The 18,822-nt window shown below is 40.2% G+C and overlaps 2 protein-coding genes across 2 annotated transcripts; one reads left to right on the top strand and one right to left on the bottom strand.

The window, feature by feature from the left end:
* Positions 1-4,798: 4,798 nt before the first annotated feature.
* On the top strand, positions 4,799-7,094 carry trmt9b (tRNA methyltransferase 9B). The gene is made up of 3 exons (XM_071925388.2): positions 4,799-4,991; positions 5,553-5,726; positions 6,139-7,094. Exons 1-3 carry the CDS (start codon positions 4,835-4,837, stop codon positions 7,092-7,094), a joined length of 1,287 nt encoding a protein of 428 aa, XP_071781489.1. The 5' UTR covers positions 4,799-4,834.
* A 1,455-nt stretch (positions 7,095-8,549) lies between these two features.
* On the bottom strand, positions 8,550-12,524 carry hdac12 (histone deacetylase 12). The gene is made up of 8 exons (XM_071925382.2): positions 12,253-12,524; positions 11,964-12,107; positions 11,457-11,616; positions 11,163-11,359; positions 9,818-9,968; positions 9,540-9,656; positions 9,315-9,457; positions 8,550-8,792 (listed from the first exon to the last, which is right to left on the bottom strand). The coding sequence occupies exons 1-8, from the start codon at positions 12,352-12,354 to the stop codon at positions 8,769-8,771; spliced, it is 1,038 nt and encodes a 345-aa protein (XP_071781483.1). The 5' UTR covers positions 12,355-12,524; the 3' UTR covers positions 8,550-8,768.
* Positions 12,525-18,822: the final 6,298 nt, after the last annotated feature.

Consider the following 18,822-nt stretch of genomic DNA (forward strand, 5'->3'; position numbering starts at 1 on the left):
TAGTTTTGAATCCATGCATTAGAGAAACTTTAATGGGACAAAAAGTGGTATGCGGAACAAGTCTAATAGATAATATGTAAATTTAAGATATAACCTGTTGTATCATATTTTCAGAGATATCTTTCACACAAAAATTGGCCAAAAATGTGTTTGCACATATAGATGGCATTGGCTGAAATTGTATTTGAGTGAATACTTTGGATATAGCCTTTCTTGCAGATCTATGTTGTACACTTATGTATGTACTCAACAATGTATTTCCATTGTCCAAAATAAATGTATGTCATCTGCATGTACAAATACATGTATGGCCAATTTCTGTGTATTTTGAAATATATTTATATTCTGAAATATGCATAGGCTAGTTTATATTGCAGTATGGGTAGGGCAGTTTTTGTTGTGTTAAAATTTGTGATTAGAACAATTAAAGCAGCTCCTAAACAGTGAGGTTTAGTAGGTCTTCCTTTCAGCACATGTTGATGTTGGCTCGTGAACTGGCACACATGATGGATAAACCTGTTCTCTGTGGCTGCTTTTACTCCTATGGTGGTTAGTGGCAACTGGCAGAATGACTGTCTCGCCCCCCCTATCAACAATAGCCTATTCATAATGACATCACTAATCTTGCACTCACCGCTGAGGTCTGACCTGTGGGTTCACACACTGTAATTGTGGGTCATGAATATTTGCTTGAAGTTGTTCTATATGCAGGTTCATGCATTGGATTTGCTTTGAGCCCATTTGGCTATTGATTTAGATTACATTATTGGCTATATGGCTTATCAAAAAGTCTCATCCATAGCCCAACACATTTTGTTATAGGACTCACCTACACTGTAATTTGTAAACAGAGGATTTAACAGGGAATCACAACCTAGCTGCAATAGACCATAAATTGTACCTGATTTTATCTTTGTCCTTTCAAGCAAATTTCCTGTCTAAGGCAAATCTCAGTTTGCCAGGCATTACCTCTGTCTTGTGATTTAATTTCAGTCCCCATTGTCAGCCAGAGAGGCATTGCTCTGAGCCTCACAGCTGCTGGTTACATAATGTCGGCTGAGTGTCACAGTTTAGTGAAGAGAGGGGGGAAACTCAGGCTGAATTGAGCACCGGCAATACTGAAGCAGGCCAAATTGCGACGTTACATAAGGGATGTTTTCCTTCCATTGGCTGGGATGGTGGTCCAGAAATAGGTCTGAGTGAAGATGTAATGCTACATGCTGCATTTACCAAACAGAGGACACACGGCTCTTAATGCTGAGAAAGGGTACCGAAGATGTGTACACAGTTTAAAGCATGAGAATGAGATATTTGCATTTTGTGCTGCCTTCAAGCAGCCTAGCACAGGTTGTCCCAGATTGCCAGTTTCCTGTGTTTAATGTTCCAAGTAATGATCAGTGTGTACAGACTACAGACACCCGATCTGCAGCTACATTCAAGGACAGTGCTGTCATGTCTTTCAACAGAGGCAGGGAGAAGTATAGCACTGAGAATGCACTGTGGCATTACATGATTCTTTACGTTGCATTGTTCTGTGGATTTGTTGGTATGAATTTCCTTAGAGACAGGCATTCCACTGTCAGTCTTGGGGGGGGGAAAAGTAGATGTGGATGCGTAAAACTGTTTCTAAACATGCATTAAACGATGTGGAAAATGTAATCGTATCACATGAGGCTGTCTTGCATCTCAATTGCCTCACTCATTTCTAATCTAATAGAAAGAAAAAATCATATTTTCAGCACAAATTGCACTGCAGATGAAGCTATTGGTAATAGGTAGATAATAACATGGTGTTATCATACCGGTGTTATCATACCATATAATGGGACATAAACCGAAATGGCAGTGACTCATTTTGTACAAGAGGATGTAACTGTTTTTGTATTTACCAACTGACTGTATCATGAAGTTTGAAGATGCATCCAAACTGCAGCTTTGTATTGGTTTTGAAACACGGGTAACTAGTGTGATATGATGCCTGCTGGGTTCGGTTGGCACTGACAACTTCCATCCATCATAAGTGATTTTATATCAGAGTTTGGTACAAATCAGATGTTTGATGCTAAAGAGGGAAAGTGACAGCTAGCATCTCCACTGGCCATATTCAGTTCTGAGAAAGCAGCCCTTATTTTTTTTGACATTGACAAATTCAAAGTGATTTCTTTTTCATAAATTACAGACCAAACAAACCTCTCCAGAAGTTGAAAATGTATATATAGTTTTAAAAAAAAATTGTAAAAGCGCAATAATGTCTTTAGCAGTCCACATTTGATCAAACTCATTAAAATCAATCATTGTCCCGTTTAAGCCTTTTCACACTGAGTTTCAAATGCAACCACCTCAGGACAACATGATGGCTTTTTCTTGTTATTGTTAAATAATTGTAATATACGAATCCAACCAAACAAGTCAATTAACGTTAATTAGCAGTTCTGTTACCAAACAATATTTCTGCTAAATCCCTTTACATGAATGCCTGCTGTAATCATTTTCAACCATAAAACCCATTTCTGAGCAGCTTGAGATAATTGGTGTCATGCTGCAAGAAAACGTGTGATGAAACGACCCATAACAAAAGCATGCAAATAGCTGTTCCGGCAATTTTATTCAAATGAGTACAGCTTGTTGGATCAAAGTTTCATCAGCTTCAGGAACACGTGCAGTTTGCACACATCATCTGAATTTTAAGATCCCCTTGTGGTCAACATGTGATGGAAATCAGCAGCGCATGTTTTTGTTTTACATCCTATCTCAGATGAGTAAGGCAGTGGAGCATAAAATCAATTAATCCAGAAGATCATATGCTGTGACAGACAGCAGAAAGGTCAGATGAGTGCTCCGCAACTACCAGCTTTGCATATTGATATATATTTTTGCCTAAAATGGCTGGATTTGGTTTAGAATTAGCCTTTAGATGCTTTTAAACTGGAATAACCTTGGAAACTCCCTGTTCAAATAGAGCTGGACTGCACTGAGGGAGCCACAGCAGCAGCAGCACTGCAGGAGGTAGTGGGCCGCATCCTAATAAACTGAGACACACTGCAGTAGAGGAGGGGAAACCGACTAACATAAACATCACAATTACATCATCCCCCAATTTGAAAATGATTTCTGCAGTCCTAAAATTCAATAATAATGTATTTCTATATGTTTTAATGACATACAATATGATCCTTTTTACAAAATTGTCTATTGCGAACAGATGTCAGAGGCGGTCTTTAAACCGAATCTCCCCATTACTCTATTTTTGGCTTAACTACAGTCTTTCCCAGTAAACTGCAACCTCTAGGAACATTTCACAGCCGAATAAAAAAAAAAAAAAAAAATCCAACTGTGAAAGGATTCCCAAGGAATCAAAACGAAACATGAGGTACTGTGATGTCTTTCGGGAGGGAGAAACATATTTTTTCACTTAACAGGAATTGCAACAAAAGCTATATCACAATCTAATGGTATTTAGTTATTTGATGCTGTCAGATGATGGAAAATAATGTAATCAAACTGAAAATCTATCCGATTGTATGTATGGGCCTTGGATTTCGAGGGAATTTAATTTCCCCTTTGGGATCAATAAAGCTAATCTTATGTCAAAGTAATTCCCAGAACTGTGAGTTGATGCTGACATTTCCCACGGCTTGTTCCGTCATATTAAATGTTCTTACTTGGAGCACAACAGTAAACACAGCAGCAGCCTGATTTCAACTCACAGGGTGTAACGGGGCCAGCCGGGGCTAATTAAAATCTCTGTCAAGGACTTTTCACCTAAACATGATTGATGTTATTCCCTTTGCATCTTGTTGCCAACAAGTATGATTTATACGGTGGGCTTTTTGCTTCGATATTACTGTATAAATAATTTGACTTGGCCTAATCGACTAAACCTATTCAACCCTGCTGTGGGAACGTGACTACTGACTTCTCTGTGAGGTGGAGAGCGCTTCCTTCCTGCTACCTTGTTTGTAATTTATGGATCCTGTTCTCGTTTTACAGTGGCAGGAGATTGACGACAAATTAAAACATGATGACTTCTATTTATTCGCAGTACTTGACATTGGCCTGTCCTCAGAGGCCTGCAGAGCGGATGAGACTGGACGAGGCGAGGCTGACTGATCGTGACGCAGTAGGGGGTTGAAGTGCTTGGCGGGGGGTTAAATGTTGAATTGCCCCCGCTGCTTGAAAGACGTTTGAGTGTCTCCGCTGATTAAGAGAGGATTTGACCTTAACCAGCATGTTGACAGGAACGGCGCCGTGTTGTTCGTCTCAGGGTTTCACAGTCTTATTGATGCGTTCCATATCCTTTAATGTGATTGACGAACTGTTTGATGTAGGGATGGGACGATATGTTTATCTCATGATACGATTCGATACGCGATATGGGGTTCATGATTCGATAAAACCACGATACAATGTAATAAATAAAAGCTCAATGACAACAAAGTATGCAGAATTCTGTTTATTTCTGAGCGACAAATCTTTATAGCAATGGCAGTGGCTTGCTAGAATGTAAACAACAATCAAAAAATGTCATTACAAAGTGGAAATACTATAATTTGGATGGAGAGCTTGTGAATCTGTGATGGGCAAGCCGACTCATTTGTGAGTACTACAGCAGAATAAAATGGAGCGAATATCACGATTCATTTCTCTGCCCCACGATACGTATTGTCACATTTTTGTATTGCGAAACATTGAATTTCTATGTATTGTCCCATCCCCAGTTTGATGTATTTTGTCGTATTTATCATTTGGACATGAGCAGCCAAGGTAAGGCAGATGTGTTTGTCTCTGCAGGCATGATGCTGTGAGGCTGCTGTAGGAGGCGGCCTGGACGACCATGATGGAGGAGGCTGCCAACCAGCTGGAGAGAGACCATGTGCACAGTGTCTATGACAAGATTGCTCCATATTTCAATGACAGCCGCTACAAAGCCTGGCCTAAGGTACGCCAGTTCCTCGTGGACCTGCAGCCGGGGAGCATCGTCGCCGATGTGGGTAGGTGTCACTGTTCTTCCTGCAGATCTACCATCTTGACAACTGACGCATGATTAGCACAGTGTGTACTCAGTTAGTTTCATGTAGTTTTACACCATTTATTCTTTTGTTTGTTGTTGAAATGGATCTTTTTGGGGCTGGGCGATATAGTATGGCTCACGCATGCGAAATCACATGTTAAATAATCCAATTAATGTTCATCCCATTGAACTGAATGGTAATGTTAGGTGTGATGTCAAACAAAACTGAAATTTTCAAATAATATTCCTACCATACCTCGTTTTGTCAGGGTTGTTAAATAATCATCAATTTAAACATTGTTTGTTATATCCCAAAATTACCATATCATCACAATATGATTCCACTGAAAGACAATAAACGATAATATTGAATTATCACCCAGCCCTAGATTATTTATAATATGTTGTTTACTGGAGACACTTGGAATACCAATTAGTAATTCTGAAGCTCTCTTTCTTTCTAAAGAGATTTAAAATCTAACTAAAGTGCAGATCTTTCCTCATGGTTGTTTTAAAATGTTGATTGTCTCCTCCACTGCAGGCTGTGGTAACGGCAAATATCTCCACATCAATGAGGAGGTGTTCAAGCTGGGGTGTGACGTTTGTCGCCCCCTGGTGGACTTTGCCTGGAGCCAGGGACATGAGGTCCAGATGTGCGATGGGCTGCATTTGCCTTACAGAGACGGCTGCTTCGACGCTGTGCTCTCTATTGCAGGTAGTGGACACACAGTGGGGGAGGAGGGAATCACTCATTCCTCTCAGTCAGTCACATTCGCTCTCTCCATGTGCATTATGCTCAACTCCTGCGGCTGTCATTTGCTTCAAATGAAATGAACTTATAATAATAATCAACATCCATTTACAATGAGCATGTGTTGCCCAGCCAACAGTGGTTAGACAGTGTGGATATAATCCATGGCTCTTGCTCAAACACAAAGAGTGTAATTATGAGCACAAAGATGACAGCAAACACCCACACTATTAATTTACATTGGGTGCCATTCACATAATGTGTTTGGTGACTCAGACATGACGTCTAAATGCTGACTGTGACACAATATTACTGTAAAATAAATGCCTTCCCACTGTCAAACTTGTTTTTCTGACCAATAATTTTTTTCTCGTAGTCATCCATCATTTGTCCACCAAAGAGCGGCGTATTCGAGCAATAAAGGAGATGGCGCGCACTCTGCGGGTGGGAGGACGCATCATGATCTACGTGTGGGCCATGGAGCAGAAGCGTCGTAAATTTGAGAAGCAGGACATCTTCGTCCCCTGGAACCCCAACCCTCATTCTCCCTCCAGCTCCAGCAGGGAGCACGCCAAACCCAGGAGGAGGGGCGCAGCGCAGAGCGTGAGCGAAGTCATAGACAACACCGACAAGCACAGGAAGGTTAGAAGCACATCCTCCATGGTAGACGAGGAAGACATGACCTGCACCGCGCAGCAGCAGAGAACCCAGAGACTGTGGTTCTTCTCCAGGTCCCTCGATTCTGTGTTCGACTTCGGCAGCTTAGCCATCTCCCGCTCGTCCTCCAGAGACCTGAGCACTTTAGCCTCACCCACGGGAGAAAATGAGGGGAACAAGACCGGCCAGCGCGGGAGAGGACAAGGCCTCATCAAGCAGGTCTCCAGCTTCTTTTCCCCTTCGTCTGTGATCAGCTCGGAGGAGGACGTCTTTGACTCGGTCACAGACCTGCACAAGGGACAGAAAGACGCTGGAGGCACCACCAACAGCACAGAAAACCAGGGCGTCTCTGTAGCTTTAGTCCAGGAGTGTGGCTCTCTGGCCCTGCCGGATCTAGTCCCGTACCAGAAGGAACACCTCAAGCAGTCTGGGGACAACGAGAATGACGGAGGCTCGCAGGGAAAAGAGCGAGAGCAGCAGGAGAGCACACAGAGTCCTCAGGAGAGCGAGGGGCAGGTGGCAGGCTCCTGCCTGAGGTACTATCATGTCTTTAGGGAGGGAGAACTGGCAGAGCTGATAGAGAATCATGTTGAGGAGCTTCATGTCACACACACCTACTTTGACCACGCCAACTGGTGTGTAGTGGCAGAGAAAATTCAGGTATGGAAAATATGATTTTAACATGTTTGATTTTAATTTGCGTCGCCTCTGCCTCAAGTTTTAGCATTGAATGACACATTCAATGTTTTTTAAATTGCCATAACTGTACAGTACACACACTGATGTAGCCATTGTAGAAGTTCCACGTTAGGGCATGCAACAGTAAACTACGCTACTGCACTGTTGCACTGCTGCTCCACCTAATTGTTTGGAAAATTACATTTTTTCCTTCTCTTTTCAGCAGTCAGTAGGCACAAGGAATGGTCCTGCAACCAGCTGTGTGAGAGACATAAGTTTTGTGTTTCAATATGCCTATCCAGTTCTAGCATTAAACATTATTGTAGAAAGAATGGCTACAGTGTCCACTGCAGCAATAGTGGAGGATAAATGAAGTGTGTTCTACGATGGCTACCACTGTATACTGTACCACAATTTGTAATGTGTTGATCCTATTTCAATACAAGAAACTAACAAGCAGTATCCCGATACCCATTGGAGCGTTCCCTTAGGTGTCAAGATCTTGTCTTGATTATCAAACTATAGGGAATTCCAGTGCTGCTAATGATGATTTTAACTATTTTTTTTAAAAATAATAGCGTTTCTGCAAGGGAGTCATTATGAATTTTACTGTTCTTCTCTTTGGACAAGACTTTTAATATTAGCCAAAGAAGAGTTTATGAGATTATACTCTTCCACCTGCTCTTAAATGTTTTAAAGCATTGATCATGGTGGAAAATTCTTATCTCATACCTTTTGTCTGCCTGTTTTAAAATTGCACAAATTGTTCCTCAACACCGGACACGAGGAGCCAACCTTGCAGCAAGTATCTGTTATGTACCTCTTGGTAGGACTTTCTATAAACCACCTGTGTGTAATCCATCATCACAATGTTGGGGGAAAAAAAGAGCACATAGCTGTGCAGAATAGCATTAACATATCTTCCAAAACATTTGTGCCATTTGGTTCTTGTACTTTATCCTACCCAGGTGTTTCAAAGAAAGTGTTGCCAATGTGTCTGCTTGACATCGATATTTGTAATTGCCGTGTTTTGTCTTGTGTTGAAGTATCTTGCTGAACTACACCAGTAGTATGTTTCAGCAACTCAACTGCCTCATATACTGTGAATAAACATTGCACTGTACCGCAAGTATGTCGCTGCTTGCTACTTGATGTCAGTGAATGACATAAAATAGGTAAAACTTGAAACATACTGTCTATCTGTACTCAGTGTGCCAAGGAAGGTGCATACCCGTATCAGTACAGCATGTCTGGACCAACTGTGTTTGTTCTTAAGTGAAAGTGGTACTTTATCGTTTTATGTGACCTGATGTAACTACTTTCAGTTCGTTGTATTTGTTTTTCCTTATTAAAAACTTTCACGAGGCTTGTTGAGTTGCATTTACTGTACCTGCATCAATGTAGGAATTTGAAAGATCAGCATTTAGTGACAGACAGAAGTTATGTGGTTCAATGCCTCAATATTTAATAGTCATGCTTTTGACAATTATTACTTTATAAATACTGATACAGTATCTATGATGAGGTAATCAGCAAGTTATACATCTGCTTGATGCATTCTTCAGAACACATGCCACCATAATAGAAAACCAGTTATTCTTACAGTGACCATCAACTTTTCAAATTAAAATAGATTATCCTCAGGTTCCTCTTGAGTCAGGAGATGAAGGTCTACATTCCACATTCTCTCCATACCTGCAACATGTAGAACATCATTACTATTTTCTAATACTTGTTTATATACTACTTGAGTGTATTTAATATACTGTATATATATATAATACACTACCAGTCAAAAGTTTGGACACATTTTTCTTTATTGTTACTATTTTCCACATTTTAGAATAATAGTTAACAAACGTTTGAAATGGCACAAATGGAATTATGCATTGACCAAAAAAGTGTTAAATCAAAAGTATGTTATATTTTAGATTCTTTAAAGTAGCCACCCTTTGCCTTTATAGAAAGGCAAAGGCTTTGGAAAGAAATTCATAGGCATCAAGTTCATTTTTTGTCTAAAAAATGAAAGTCAAGCATTTATGCATAAGCCTTTAGATCAAAATGGATTTAAGATAATGAAAAACATAGTACATTCAATCAGGTGTGTCCAAACTTTTGACTGGTAGTGTATATTTAGAATATATTTAAGTTTGTAATATAATTGTGCTTAGGTCGGCATCGAAAGAGACATCCAACAAGAAGCAGTATTTGCTGTACCTGTGTTGCTGCTCTGTGGACGATGGAGTGCCTGAGGGCCAGTTTGTCGATGTCTCTGGAGTAGCCTCCTCCAATAACAGCAGCTACAGGAACGCCTCTGCTCACGACGGTCTTCATCACATACAGATCTCTCTGATACAGCCCTAAGAGACATTAAAAGTGACTCAAAAACGTCTATAAAGGCATTATAACTAGAAACACTTGAGGTCAATTCTTATCTCTCACCTTGGTCAGTCAGACGGAGCCTCCCCAGTTCATCTTCCCAATGAGGGTCGACTCCAGCATCATACAGAACCAGATCTGGGCGAAAGGTGTCCAGCAGGGAGGGAAGATGGGCCTCAACTGTTGAAAGAGTCATTTTTTAATTCCTCATGAAAGCTCAGATAGGCACAGACATGTTAGTTCATGGAAACAGCCTCATTATTCAAATGACTTGGACCTAAACACTGAATATGTTTCATGTCGTTATGCCTTGGGCTTCCTGGTTGGAAATGGAAACTTGCCTGTTGAAAGATACTCCTTGTCCTCCATCCCATCCTCCACACTGACATCTAGGTCGCTCTGCTGTTTACGGAGCGGGAAGTTTTTCCCACAATGCACAGAGAATGTGAACACGCACGGCTCCTCTTTAAAAATGAAAGCAGTGCCGTCCCCCTGTTGGATCCACAAGACTACAGTTTCACTAAAGACAGCACAAAAGGTTCAGTCTGTCCACTGAGAAACAAAGACAAATGCTCATTGATGGTGTCGTAGTTCAGCTCCCTCTCTGTTCTGCTGACCCAGGTCTCGTCAAAGTGTTTTTCCATTTCCCCCCTACTTTGTGTCCCTCTCAGCTTTCCTTCTGTCTGTCTCATTATAGAGAGGCTACTACGGGGAGAAGACTGCACTCTCCTTTAGAGTTTGACCGACATGGGTTTTTGAAGACTGATGCAGATATTTTTGTATTGAAGCTGGCAATAGCTGACATTTTGATTAAATTTGATCATTTTTAGACCCAAAAGAATTGCAAGTATTTGCCGTTTCCTCCAAATTTGTATTCTTGTCAGGGTGGAAAAGCCTCTGAAACAGCATTTAGACAATGGGACATAAAACTCCCCATTTAAAAGCCTGTACTAATTAGGGATGCACCGATGCCACTTTTTCAATGCCGATACCAATTACGAGTATGAAAGTTTAAGTATCGGCCGATACTGAGTACCGATCCGATCCATTACTTTTACTGAACAGTGCAGGCTTATTTCCTTAGTTTGGGGTCAATGGACAAAATTATTGAGATAAAATCCTTGTTTTTACCACTGTTTGAGAAATACAGGCTTCTATGTGCCACAAATGCATAAAATCAAGACAGTTTGCTTTTATTTCTTACATGTTACTCATGGCTTTCGGTATCAGATTTTAGTCTTGGGTAAAATCTCCGATACCGATATTCCATTTTAGCCTGGTATCGGCACCGATACCGATACCAGTATCGGTATCGGTGCATCCCTAGTACTAATGAACTTCTCTTAGGGTTAGCAGGATGACTCACCGTACCTATTCAATGGTAGGAGAATTTTCTTGGATAGAATTGGAAGAATTGATTTGCAAAAACGCCTGAATTAAATGAAAAAGTAAAATGTGAAGAAAATCCAATTTCAATGCAGGTTTTACAGACTAGTTTTTATGTAGCTATGGTCAGGGAGGAAGGAGGTGGATGACATGGACTGGCCGATAACCGATATTTAACAAAAGCACAATATTGGACTGATATGTCGGCAAACTGATATAGCAGTGTAACCCTACTTTCCTTAACAACAACAACAACAACAACAACAACAACAACAAGTATTAAGGGCAAGTTAACTATACCTGATGCACATCTAGATCCACAATCAGCACCTTCCGCCTGGGTGAAGAGTTGCCCATCAGGTATTTAGCTGCAACTGCCAGATCATTGAGTAGACAAAACCCTGAACCAAAGCTCGGAAAAGCATGATGGGTTCCTCCTGCGGTGCTGCAGGCGAGACCCCTCTGCAGCGCTATTTCTGCAGCTAGGACAGTCCCACCTGGAAACAAGAGGGGAATGGGTTAGGGTTAGTTTTTGTGTTGTGGACTTTCAGGTCATCCAGCTGTTAAAGTCACCCAGACCCTGGATGTTCTCACCTGTTTCATATCGGCAGCGTCTCACTATGCCTTCGCTCCAGGGAAAACCTGTCCTCTTTTGCTCTTGCTCATTTATTTTCCCATTTATGAAGTTGTTCAAGTATTCATCAGTGTGCACACAGCTTAGTAAATCTTCAGAGGCAATTTCAGGCATCCACACCTACTGTAAGAAAGGAAATTTACACTCAAAGGAAAATGTGCATATGACTGAGAGAATACCACTACTACTACTACTATTACTACTAATAATAATAATAATGCATTTTAATAATAACAATAATACTAAACTTTATTTATAAAGTGCTTCTTGAAACAGTTATAAAGTGCTTTACAGAAGAAATGATAAAACAGGTACAGTGATTAAGAAGGAAAGTAAAAGAGTACAATAAATAAAATAGACATTCATAAAAGCATACAAGCCAAATGACAAAATATAGAAGAGTACTAATAGAAAGCAGTAATAAAAACAGTTAGGATTTTAGTCCCAAATATCAATGAATCACTCACCTGTTTATCTGTAATGACTTGGTCCTTGATTAGAAAATGCAGCACCCGGGGAAACTTCCCCATAGGAAACCTGTGGTTGGGTGGCAGGTCACACACATACTTGCTATGATGAACTATTGGAAGTCCACTGTCTTCATGTCTCATCTGTGAAGTGTTATGCAGAAACGTTATGTCAGTTTTTATGCAGTGCACAAAATGTGGGCTGCAGGCATAGCCTAGTAGTAGCTTCTGCAGCAGTAGTATGAGTAAAATGAATATTTCACGAAATCCATTTTTTTCAAACTCTTACTTGTTCAGCATGGAAACATCTGCAGAAAGTGGAAGCTGCACCAACCAGCTGCCCGAATTTCACCCGAGGTCCTTTAGAAAGTATCTGCTTTATGTAAGTCATTTCTCTAAACTGACAGACTAATCCAAGCCGAGAAAACGGAAGGCTAGACTTCACGTTAGCAGTAAAATCGGCATGCGACCTGCATTGTACTATAAATAAAGTAGTTGTTACAGCACGTGCAGTTTATTATTGCAGGACGTGCCAATAACCCCGAGTAGACATGGGCCGAGTTGTCCTGTTTGTTGACGGATGCATGGCTGTGCCCATCCTCTCCTCCAGCAGCACTCTACTGCCATCATCTGTCATGGAGGGGGAATAATGCACAGCATCGCTTATGCTTCATGGTTGGCAAACAACTTGAAGGTTAGTAGTCCGCCACCCACTGATTTGGAGTGTGTATTGGGGATGACAACATCTCTAATGGTATAAAAGCTTAACATTTTATCTATCAGGCATGAAACACAACATTTAATGCATTTAATCTCAATCTTCAACATTCTGTTTACATTAGCCTACATTCAGAAAATAAAAATGACCCAGTAGGTGATCATGACAGGCAACACCACCAATATTAACAAAAATCAATCAATCAATCAATCAATCATATTTTAAGAATCGATTTGTCGGTTTTTTTCTCCTTTAAAAGATCCCATCTTCATAGCTTAGCCTACATAAGTTTGATAAGACCTACTACTTAAAGCCTAAAGTATTCTGAAAATAAAGACTGGGTAAACTTGATTTGGCATATTCCTAGATGCCATACTTTTACGTTACGGTTTATGTGGAAAAACTGTCAGTGTACAGATTTACCTGTCAAGCTGTAACTTTACATTTCCCGACATTGTGGTACACATCGCATGCACCGGTCAATTTGAATATTAACCGACAGCGTGGTACATAAGGTCAGTCTGTACATTTACCTGCGATGTGGTATGTATATACGCGTATTAATCCATTTAAAAAAAAAAATACAATTTAAACCTATATGACCAAATCTTAACCTGGTAATGACCTCAAGTTCATCTCTTGTTATGTTGGCTTGTTAGCTTTTAGCATGCTATCTGACAGAGTTTGCTAGCAGCATGGTTGCTGATGTATTCTAAGCAGATATGTTGGCTTGTTAGCTTTTGGTTAAACTTTTTGTCTTTTCTCATGCTGTCAGTGGTTCGATAGCAGTTTTAGTTTGATGATTTATTTTATGTCCTTAAATCAACCCAACATAACTTTTTCAGCAAGGTTTTAGAAGCTGACCCATATGCCACACTCCCACAGTCCAGAAATGATCTTATCAGTCCTGTGGGCTTTCAAAGCTGATCTATCCACTCCCCATTCCTTCACAACCAAACTAATCCAAACTAATCTTCAAAACCTTCTTACATTTTAACTCTTGAATATCTAATAGTAGGCTACTTAACCTCTCCAAATAATGTACAAAATGGCAAGCCTAGTCATAAGACTATGGTTGGTCCTTAGTAATTTATATATTTAGAGTAAACACTATAGTAAAGAAATATTAGGCTACAATAATACCACACCCTATAAGTCAAGGACCTCACAGCGATTATATTTTCTGTCTTTACTATATTATTTGTCGTTTAAACATGTGGGGAAATGAGATTTAGATTTCTTGCCATTTATTCCCTGTATTTGAACTCTTAAAAGTAGAAATACTAGGTTTTTTTGACTAATATTAGAATAGAGACAAATGTTCAACTCCCATTTGTTAAAAAATTACTACCCATATGGAAAAAATAAATACATCTCATACAGGCTACTTCAGAATGTAAATATTATATATTTTTGGCCAAAATATATTTTCGAAATGTATATTTCCAGCATCCAAAATATATTTCAACTGAATATCATGTACATGAACACATACATTTTTGGCCAATTTTTGAATATCTTGAAACATACTGTATCTCTAAACATATTATGAAGTAGGCTATACATGAAATGCATTTTTTGTAGTATTTATTGTTATTATTATTAGTAGTATTAGTATTATTTTCACGATTCAAAACTCTTTGTTGATGAGCCTTTTGTTTACAGAAGGGGCCTAGATGTTCCCGTGTCTGGCCTCGGGGCTGCATATTTAATCCACATATCATTCTTCAGATGCCTCGGGTGTTATATCATCTCCACCATCCTGTGAGCTGCATCTGTTGAAGCAAGCTGCTGAGATTCCTCTGTCTCTGTCATCATGTCTCAAAGTTATAGGGGCGTTGAACACAGTGACTTAGATACACTGCCATAGGTAAACCTTAATACAGATATACAGTTGATTAAATGCAGCCTCTCTCCTAATAAACAAATTAAGTAGCCGATTTCACTTGGAGCCAGGAGTCTATTCTTAAAAACACTACTCAAAATTTTTGATGAAATATTGAACAAATGAAGATCAGTGAAATTCAATAAACATTTTCAATGTCATGTCAATACTAGCTCTTTCAACTGATCATAACATATTACATTGCATTGTATCATATCGTATCATATCGTATCGTATCATATCGTATCGCATCGTATTGCATCATATTATACTATATTGTATCGTACCCTGTTGCATCGCATCACATTGTATGATATTGTATTGTAGGATATCGTATCGTGTCATATCGTATCGCGTCATATCGTATGGTATCGCATCGTATGGTATCGCATCGTATCACATCGCATCGTATGGTATTGTTTTGTATGTTATCGTATTGTGTCATATCGTATCGCATCAATCACATTGTATCGTATCACATCGCATCGTATTAATGCCCACAACTAGCTTTTATCCTATTATACAAAAACCAAATGGGCAGGCTAAGCCGATACTTTTTCTGCATTCAGTCTGGTTCCTTTGTGAGGACAAAGACAGGATGAGTGGAGGCCCCATGTAAATGAGATGAAGTTGTCAATCATGGGGCACTCTTCATTCTGAGCTCACTCCCTTTTTCTCTATTTTGTCCCTCATGATCATCAAATCTCCCTCTCGTTATATTCTGAGTTTTGAAATGACAGTTTCATATTGTGGTCCATAAACAGCAACAGAAGAAGTCGTTGTCCCACACCGAATGCATGACAGAGGGCTTGTCCTTTCCATGCATTTACATACAGCCAAGAGAATACATGCTTTTCTCAGTTGTGTTCACTAGATTTCCACTGTGTTCGTCCGTTCGTCTATTTCCCTCACCATCTTTATTTACTCCTCCCCTGCCCTCTCCAGCCGTCCCAGTCAACACCCCTCCTGTGAAGCTGCCGCGTGCTGTGGCTGATTGAAAGGGGCGGTCCCAAGCTCACAACTGACACGACAGTGGCAGAGGTTCGTTCTGGTGTCACACTGAAATCATGTCAAACTAAGAGGTTGACAGATTAACTGCCTTTCACACCAACATATGAGCGTTAAGAGTGACAGGGGATCCCGTAAAAGGGTAAGTGATATGATGCAAATTATTTACCCAGGTCTGTTATGTATTGCTATTGTAGAATTACTTGTATTTTTCAGTTTTACAATATCCTTAACATTTTAATGTATACATTACAAAGTGTTACTGGTTTTTAGGATAAAAAAAAATTTGTTTCTTTAGCTGGTAAAATATCATAGTTTCCTTTTTATTGTACTGAAATGGCAATTGTTTACCTACTTTTTGTCTTTGGTACTGCCTCCCCATCTGTCTCTTTTTTACATTGCTGGAAGGCAGCTCAAGGTCACTGTCTGGCTTACTGTGGGCCATGGGGTTCTCCCAGAAGGCCTTGTGTGTGTGTGTGTGTGTGTGTGTGTGTGAGGGTGAGGGTGGTAGATGGGGATTAGCACAACCCCCTTGGGAGGGGCTAGTGTACCCGCGGGCAGATAAGAAAATAGGCGAGAGCGTTGGTCCCAGGTGCAGGGGAGAAATCTCCTCATAATAGAGAGGGGAGATTAGAAAGGGAAAATCAATTACTGAGTTCAGCGTTGTTAATGGGCCTTTCAATTGTAGAAGGAGGAAGGAGGAGTGGGGGGCCTCTGTTTTTTAAATGAAAGACACCGATATCCTGACATAAAGATTGTTTCGAGTTATTTTATGTACAAGTTTAAGTAAATAGAGGTCAAATTCATTTAATTAACGTAGACATTTTCTTGCTTTTGCTTTGATGTTTCTATAAATTGTATTTGATCTATCAAATGTTTGGATTTTTTCCAAGTGAAAGAGAAAAGCACAGTTGACAATCAGCTGTATGTGAGCAGCAGTCCGCTTCAGCTGTTTTTCAAGGCCTTGCAGCTCGGTCTCATTCCTGGGAAAGGCAATGGAGGAAACGGGTGTTGAAACAACTGCTGAGCTTAGATCTGTAACTTGGTCTTTTCCCTTCTCAGTCCAACTCACTGTGAAGCTAATGTTAGGGATTCTGACTAACTGTGTGGGCTGAACAAGTTCACTTTTCACCTTTTATCTTCTCACCAGGCATTGTGATGTGCAGTCATAATTTGCAGTGAAATTACAAATGGGGTCACTGAGATGTTTCCTCGCTTTGAACTTGCACGTTAAGTTTATACAAACAAAAAAAGCCACAAGTAGACTTGACTTACTGTACTCGTTGGACCATACACAGGGTGAGGATTTGGTTCACACATGGATGGGATCAATTTTATGCTGCACGCACTGTGTGTTTAACCAAATGAATAGCCCCGTCATCCCTGAATAGCCCTGTCATCTTGGCATGTTTTTTCACGTTCCTGGAAGCGAACATGAGTGTGTGTGTTGTCTGACCCCGGTGGAAGGGGGTGTGAGGTTTGCATCAGACATTGCATTCAAGCGGCATACCTGTCAATTACGCCGCAATCACAACATCCAGCCCACCACCCCCGACTCACCCTCCACCTCACAACTCTGAGCGGAAGGAATTTGCTTGTTTGATTGCGAGCGCTGGCGGAGCGTGTTGCAGCAGGCGAGGATAGGGGTTGTTGTTGGAGTGAATTAATTTGCAGTTGCTCTGTATGTAATGTAATGTCTCAGGCTCACTGCTTATGCCCTGCTGCCTTAACCCTCCAAGGCAATCCCCAGGTCACATGAAAAGTCCAGCTGCTGCGCCACACGTCCCTCACTATGCTGCTATAATCACAGACATGCTGGGGAGAAGGGCCTTGAAATAACAGTCCGGCAGTAGGCTATAATTTGCTATCATTTTAGTCAATATTTACACCTCTTCTCCCATGATCACTGGAAATGACACATTTACTCTCTTATGCTCACACATTGGTTGGGGATGTCTCCACCGCTATTAACTAAGTTGCGACATCTCGTGCGGTTGTTGTGCGGTAAACACCGGGTGTTGTCAGCATGTGTTGTCAACAGGCGGGGAGCGTGTCAAGAGCCAATGAAATGCCTTCGTAGAGAGGAATGGGGCAAAACAATATACTCCCAAATATTTGCCAAGCCCATAAGCATTTTTTAGCATGAATCACACCTCAGACATTTGCTGTCAAATTTAGGAATATATTTCCAGATGTTCATAATTTCGATTTTTGTCAGCATTGTATTGAATTTTAAACGGGAACAATGCAATCATGGTGTTTGACGTATGATTGTATGGTTTTGTAAGACTTTAACCTTTGTACAGTACTTACTGCATACTATCAGATATGCACGTTAAGCATGGAGAATTCAGACACGCTATCTCTAAGGCTAAATCTAGATAAGTAGATAACTTAAGAAGGCAAAATCATCTGTGTTTGAAATCAAAACACGCACATGGCAGTTCCTGAGTTGAAGTCAACCACACAATCTTTTGTTTGTGGTATTTATGCACTCCCTTCAAACATACCAGTCTGAAGCCTTCAATATCAAACAGTCTCACAAATAACACTGCAAATAAAATGCATAACACAAAATATGTTTTTCCTTCAGAGATGATAATATCATGGGCTATTTTACCATCAGAAGAAAGCTTGGCTTTTCCAATGAATTATCAATCCAAGTTAACATCTGTTGGTTTACAGAGATAAAAAAAAACTCTCCTGGGTTATTACAGAAACAGGTGGGAGCTAATACGAATTAATTCACCATACTGTCAGGGTCTTAAGGCCCTGAATAGGCAAACAGCATTCAAATGATAATAGAGACTATACACTTTTTAATTAAACAGCAGTCAGTTTTAGTTAAACTGTCATATGATGTAGGCATCCTTTTGTTCCATCAAACCTTTAAAAAAATGTAGATACATTTCCAAATATATCTTACTTGTATATGGTAGCATGTTTCATTCAATATCAAATACTTGAGACTTGAGACTCTAGACAATAAAAGCTACATCAAAAGTCTACGGAGACCTACTTTATGTATTGCTTGAGTAAAATATGGGCATTTATCTTTGTTCACAATATTTTATGATGATTGATCAGGTTTAAGGGTACAGACAGAGTGAAACTGCAGAGAGAAGAGATAATGCAGAACATCTGCCCATGGTCTGAGGAATGCTGGGAATCCGCAGGGGAGTTGAAAAGCAATGGAGATATTGAGTCAGACTGTGGTATTACTGGAATGTTTACCAACCATGTTTAGG

This window comes from Centroberyx gerrardi, chromosome 6, assembly GCF_048128805.1.
Source record: "Centroberyx gerrardi isolate f3 chromosome 6, fCenGer3.hap1.cur.20231027, whole genome shotgun sequence".
Lineage (NCBI taxonomy): Eukaryota > Metazoa > Chordata > Actinopteri > Beryciformes > Berycidae > Centroberyx > Centroberyx gerrardi.

Coding starts and splice junctions, on each gene's coding strand:
- trmt9b (XM_071925388.2), top strand. CDS start 4,835: ATGATGGAGGAGGCTGCCAACCAGCTGGAGAGAGACCATGTGCACAGT. Junction 4,992..5,552: donor GAGCATCGTCGCCGATGTGG/GTAGGTGTCACT, acceptor CCTCCACTGCAG/GCTGTGGTAACGGCAAATAT. Junction 5,727..6,138: donor CGCTGTGCTCTCTATTGCAG/GTAGTGGACACA, acceptor TTTTTCTCGTAG/TCATCCATCATTTGTCCACC.
- hdac12 (XM_071925382.2), bottom strand. CDS start 12,354: ATGACTTACATAAAGCAGATACTTTCTAAAGGACCTCGGGTGAAATTC. Junction 11,617..11,963: donor AAGTCATTACAGATAAACAG/GTGAGTGATTCA, acceptor TTCTTACAGTAG/GTGTGGATGCCTGAAATTGC. Junction 11,360..11,456: donor ACGCTGCCGATATGAAACAG/GTGAGAACATCC, acceptor TCTTGTTTCCAG/GTGGGACTGTCCTAGCTGCA.